General features: G+C 40.6%; 1 protein-coding gene across 1 annotated transcript in view; it reads left to right on the top strand.

Moving 5' to 3' along the window:
* The first annotated feature begins 1,143 nt into the window (after positions 1-1,143).
* The window catches only part of TAFA4 (TAFA chemokine like family member 4), a 49,429-nt gene continuing 44,572 nt past the window's right edge, over positions 1,144-6,000 (top strand). Inside the window, 2 exon segments of the mRNA XM_088528322.1 lie at positions 1,144-1,258; positions 4,448-4,563. Coding sequence (XP_088384448.1) covers positions 1,179-1,258; positions 4,448-4,563 — 196 coding nt within the window. The 5' untranslated portion in view covers positions 1,144-1,178.

Below are 6,000 nucleotides of genomic sequence, written 5' to 3'. Positions count from 1 at the left end.
TTTTGCCAATGTTTTTTTTCTACCAAAGCTGCTGGGATGTGGCTGGCTTAATCTGAGGGTTTCCACATTGGAAAGTGAAGGCAGGGTAAAATGTGACTAGTTGTATGTTGGTGGCCTGGTACTTCTTTAATTCTACCAATTCTCTAAGTTCTCATGGTGTTGTGAACAGAAAAGAGTGGAGCATGTTTAGCTGGGAGTTTCCTACGCTAAACCTTTGAAAAGCATCTGCTTCCATGCTTTAATGACCCCAGAGATACTTTGGCTTCTAATGGGACAGTGTAAGTTTGTATTTCTTAAAAGCAAATTTCTAGTTGATCAAAAGCAGAGTGAAATAAGAGGAGTGATGAGAGAAAAAATGGAAAAGCTATTGTGATCACTCTGTAAGTGGACACCATGTTGTTATTTCTCTGACAAACCGCAGTGTCGTGTTTTCTATAGCAGAAGGTCAAGATGAGCCCAGGGGTTGGAGTGAGAACAAATATAAACCAGAAAAAGCATAGAGGCTCAAATGTCTGTGTAATGGAGTGATGAGCTCATTATTCTGTGGAACATGACAGTGCTGCAGCAAAAGTATCTCCACAGAGTGACTTCTGGAAAGTGCAGCTTCTGGGTAGAGGAAGGTTTGTGTGAGATGTGCTCCCTGGGAGCAAGGAGAGCCAAAGGTGGCAGAGAGCACTATGAAACACTGCAGCACACGCACAGTGACTCAGCCCCTCTTCTCCTGGGCCCTTACAAGGACGCCCAGGACCTTTGCCAAGCACTTACGAAGGCAGTGCAACGTCTTCCCTCTGTTTTAAATCATCTGTGGTTCAAACTGGTTTCAGGTAAGAATATGGAGTCTGTTTGCACTGAGGTGATGTCTTTTCCAGATCCTAACTGCTTCCACAGTGGTTGCTTGTCAAGAAAGCACACATTTTATTTGTGGCATACTCTGCGTGCAGTTAATCTGGTGATGTTTCAGTGCTGCCTTATGAAACAGGTGAAAAGAACAGTGTGACTGCTGCCTTTTGCCTTGGATTGCACTGTAGATGGCACTGTGAAACAATGATTTTGGTAACCAACCTCTATTCCACAGCATCATTCAGGACTTTAATTGCAGTGTAATATGGCTTTCTTTGTAGGTCCCCAAAGTGAAGGAAGAAATTCCGAAATGCAGAAAGGCTTATTTGCAGTCGCAAATGGGAATCTGGAATAACTACGAAAAACACACTGAAATAATTGTGTTTGACTGGAACAAAATTCTTGCAAAGTCCCCAAGGTAAGAACACTTTTTATCTTTCGAATGACACTGAAGATGTTGCTGTTCTGGTTAGCAACCATATCCACGTGAATCCAAGAGAGAATGAAGGCTTGACATTTCTGAGAGTGGCAGCCCCCTGGCACTGAAACGCCTAGGTGCCCCTCACTGCATTTGTCTGCCAAGCTTTTTTATTTTCTCTCCTTTTTAAAAGATCCCTCTCTATTTATACTAGTGGGCTGAAATCTGTGTCCTGTCTACCTCAAGGTACGTTAAATTCTTATCTACCTGCAAATGTATACTGACTTTGGTAGGCAGTGCTTTTGGCAGCCCTTCAGTTTGGATATAACTATGCTCTTACCCTGTTGTGATACAGGTATTTCTGGCCTAGAATGTGCTACAGACTGCGGAATGTTTGTAAAACTGATGTAACTGAGAGCTCAGGAAGGACTCTGTGTAAGTTTGTTAGTAAATAACAAACTTGTGCACATACTGGACTGTGTTGAGGGGACCTGTCTCTCACACACAATTGAGCATATTTAGAACTGAAGCTTAAATACATCTCCCTGCTTAAAAGCAGAAGTGTTACATATATACAAATAGAAAAAGCAAAACATGATACTGCTTTTCCATTTCCTGCCTAAAATCAGGGATGTGACTTCAGAGTCTAACTTTCAAAATCTGGAATAGCTTTTGAAATGAGGTTAATGCACAGTCATTTACACAAGAGCAGCCTTACTCCCTCGCTGGGAATGGTGGAAACCCCTGGGTTTGCTTACATGCTGAAATAAGAACTGTTGAGCACATGTGGTGCACAATTAGAAAGTATATGTTTCTTCCATCAACTTGCATCTGAAAGGGGTACTCAAAACATCTGAAAATCTGCTGGTATTTAGCTTCAAAGGTCAAATGCTGCTTTCAGTCCTATCCCCTGAAAACTGAAGAAAGGTCTCTATCCTCAGTATGTTCAGAATGGCACCGAATGACTGTCATAACTGGTGTGGAGGCTGTGTTTGCAGTCAGAGCAACAGAAGAACAGGACTGCAAAACCAGCAGACTTCCTATTTAGTGGTAGCTGGTGCATGAGCTGTTAGCCATGTGTGGGGATGGAGCAAGAAAACTAAGGCTGAATTGAGCTCTCAACAAAAGGAGGTTCAGTGGGGCAAAATGGGGAAGGTTTGGGCGACAGAAGTTTTGCCTGAAAGGGTAGGTTGATTTCAAAGCCAAGTGGGCAGCTTCCTTGGGCTAATATTAGATCCACAGCAATGATGCCATTTATGCTCATTTCACAGTGACACGGTCCCATTAGCTGCACTAGCATTTCATGGTTCAGCTGGATGCGAGAGGTGAATTAGGCTGGTGCTTACAAGGTGAAGTGTGGCTGCTCTGAATTAACCTGGGAACTCCACAGATGAGGATACTTGTAGGGTAAGGATGAGTGAAGTCTCTATCATCTGGGCTTGATCCCTGTCTGAGGAAAACTCCTATTTACTGCTGTGAAAGAGCCTCAGTGTGTTCATTCCGGTGCTGATGCATCTGTGTTCACTGTTACCATGTGTTGGACTTGAAACAAAGGGCCTTGTTAAAGCACAGAGAGGTCCCTTTTCTTTCTAAATCAGCCCTTAAAATTTAGCTATATATATATGTATTTTTTTTCTTAAATCAACAGTGTACTGAGTTATTTTTAGCAGTATTTGTGAAGGTTAAAAAAAAAAAAACTTTATAGGCTTGAGTAAAGTCTACAAAGAACTGAAGATGCTGGTGTTTGCATCAATATATTTTTTTTTCCTCAAGTGTTTGTTACTAAAATATATTTGCTACAGACTTTTTGGCTTCTTAATTCTTGATATTACCAAGTGCAATTCAAAGTTATTTGGGCTTGATACTCAAAGAGAGGACAAAATTGTTCTGTGATGTGGGAAATGGAAAATTAAGCAAGTGTTTTTAAATGAGAAAACATGAGATATGTTTTGATTTATTTTTAAATAATTATCAAATTTAAAACAGTGTGGAAACGCTTCCCTGGCTTTGACAATAGTCTATGGTGTGAGGGTTTTATTGCTTTTTTGGTCTGTTTTTAACTGTCAGGCAGTTTGGCTGCTTGAATGATCTGATTAGCTGAACAGTCTCAGGTATTTTAAAGATATACAAATAAACAAATTCTTTAGCAAATGCATGGAAGAATCAAAACTGAAATCTACAGAGACAAGAAGTTCTCAAAGGACTTCTTGGTGCAAATGAGCGTGTTCACGATTGGCTTTTCCAAATCCCAGCGTGCTGATTAACTGCAGACTAAAGTCACTGCTACGAAAGTAGTATTTAGTTCAATTTATGCAAATCTATAAATTGCCTCTAATAAAATTGATGTATTCCTGCTTACAGCATTTTTTGAAAGTCTAGAACATTACATCTAAGAGTTCAAGTGCATAATGCCCATTTATGTATTGCACAATAATAAATCATTATAACTGAGTTTAAAGAAATGATCGGATTACCTTTCTGTATGATGAATGGCACAACATAAGCTATTGGGGGATTTAATTGTAGATATGTGCAGCAAAATTACTGAGGATTTGTGGTCATAATTCTAACACTAACATGAATAAGACTAACAACATGTGCCTCCCAGAGAACAACTCTTTTCTGGAGTGCAGCTTTCTTGCACCCTGGCAGACCAGCAAGTCCCTCGCGAGTGTTTAACCCTGAGCAAACCCATTGATCTCCAGGAAAGGCGGCAGGTCCAGTCATGTCATGTACACGTCTAAATGGTGGCTGGTAGCTTTAGCAAATCAGTCCTGAGATGTAGTAAGTGACAAGGACACTTTTCTGTGATGGGTATATAAATTTGAGATAGGTGCAGTTTAAAAATAGGAGCGCAGCTTATAAATATGTATGCTGAAATTGGAGTGTTCATGACTCTTGCTCCTAAAAAAACACCCATTGCAAATTCCTAGAAAGGCCTTGCACTCCTATGAGGCTTTTATCAATATGTATGTGGAGGTAATATGATGTGTGATAACCACTGCATTCCTTCCAGTTATAAAACATGCTAAACAAGGAATTTATCCCACCAAACTGTGAATCCACTTTGGTCAATTTTGCCTTGTAATAAGCTATCTTAGTCTTCAGCTTCTTCCTTCCCAGCGTTATTTTTATGCTATTCCCTACTCACATTGTTCTTCACTCAATTGCTTCCTTTTCTGCCTCCAGGATGAGATTCTGTGCCAAATCAATGCCTCTATCTGACTGGCTCTTTCTGGTCTATGTGTTAATGGTCTGCTGTAAATTGTTGTCCGCCTCTAGCCACCAGCCCCGGGGGCACACAGGTAGGAGCTTTTAAACTCATTATGTGCTACTGAGACCAATTAATACCGCTTGCAGAATGCTAGAGCTCACTTTTTAGCAATGGATAATTGATGATGTTATAATGAGAACAATGGGTTAAGGATGCTGCAGCAACAACAAAAACAACAAAAATAGATATTGTAACATTTCATGGGGTTTTCTAGTAATTTTATGTAGTGAAGCTTGCCAGACAGTTTTTGGAGTGACTTCATGACTGTTAGGGCTTTGGGATTTGTGGTCTTTTGCTTTATCCTTTTTTCATATTACTCTGAAATGTGTCTTCATACTCTTCCTTTTAATCCAGCATACAATTCTATCATTGACTTTGGTGGGCAATGGATCAAAGTCCTAAGACTACATGTGATAATTATTTCACTAGGTAATATGAATATGGAATTGTGCTTTATTTCACCTTGTGGTATGCCCCTTTTTTCCCCAGGCAAAATAGTGGGGCAAACAGAAAGACATTGAATTTAAGTGGATTCACTGTTCTAGCAAGGTTTATGTGCTGGCCACAGTATAGTAGTATCTTATTATAAGCAATAGAAATAGCTCAGAGCAAGCGGGTTGGCTGCAGGAAGATATACCAGGCTGGATCTGTGCTAGGACAACACAGAGGTCTAGCAGGAGTGCGTAAAGAAATATAGTTGTCCTAGTGCTAGTGCAAAGATACTAGTTCGGGTCCTAAAATAACATAGCTGAGTTAGCTCTATGTCACCTTTGATTGCAAAAGCAGAGAGTTATGTTGACAACGTTATCACATTCTGGCTCTGCTTTTAGGGGCTGGATCAAACGCCTGGCTGCACCACCACAATGAGATGTCTGTGCCACTCTCAGTACTGAAGTTAGCTTCATGTTGGCTTGAGGATTTCCTCAAGCACTGCTCTTTGTGATGTAGTCTCATTCTTAAATGAGGTTTATCACCTTGATCCATTTAAAATGCTTATCTGCGTGCCAGATTTTCATGGGTCCAGGTCTAGTGTTAGCATCTAGTCTGGCTCAGCGCTAGAAGGTCAGGATGCACTAGTTAGAAGCTACATCCTCCAAATGAGGTGACCTTTCCTGACTGCTTGTGATGCCTGTCTGGGAAGGAACTGGAGAATCTCATGTGCTCACTAAAATCTCTCCAGTCCTGGCAAGCAAGACTAGATGTGACCTGTATACAGCTGCTTTATCTGTTCAGTGTGCTCACAGCATAATGCACCTAAAAGTTACATGGAACAAGCTGGGAATAAATGCTATAATGTTAAAAACAAGTGCCAAAAGCTTGGATGCTACTTCTTTCACTCCACAGTAGATGCATTTTCCACACGGTAAAATACATTTGCAATAATAAAATACAGTCACAGGTTCTGGAGGGTAACAGCTGACACGTCTCAGCTAAAGCCCATGAAGGGGTTAAACTGCTTCAATCACTT

The sequence above is a fragment of the Tinamus guttatus genome, unplaced genomic scaffold (assembly GCF_059628265.1).
Source record: "Tinamus guttatus ecotype Peru unplaced genomic scaffold, ASM5962826v1 Tinamus_guttatus_pri_ptg000307l, whole genome shotgun sequence".
Lineage (NCBI taxonomy): Eukaryota > Metazoa > Chordata > Aves > Tinamiformes > Tinamidae > Tinamus > Tinamus guttatus.
This window is presented reverse-complemented; position numbering and strand designations above follow the sequence as displayed.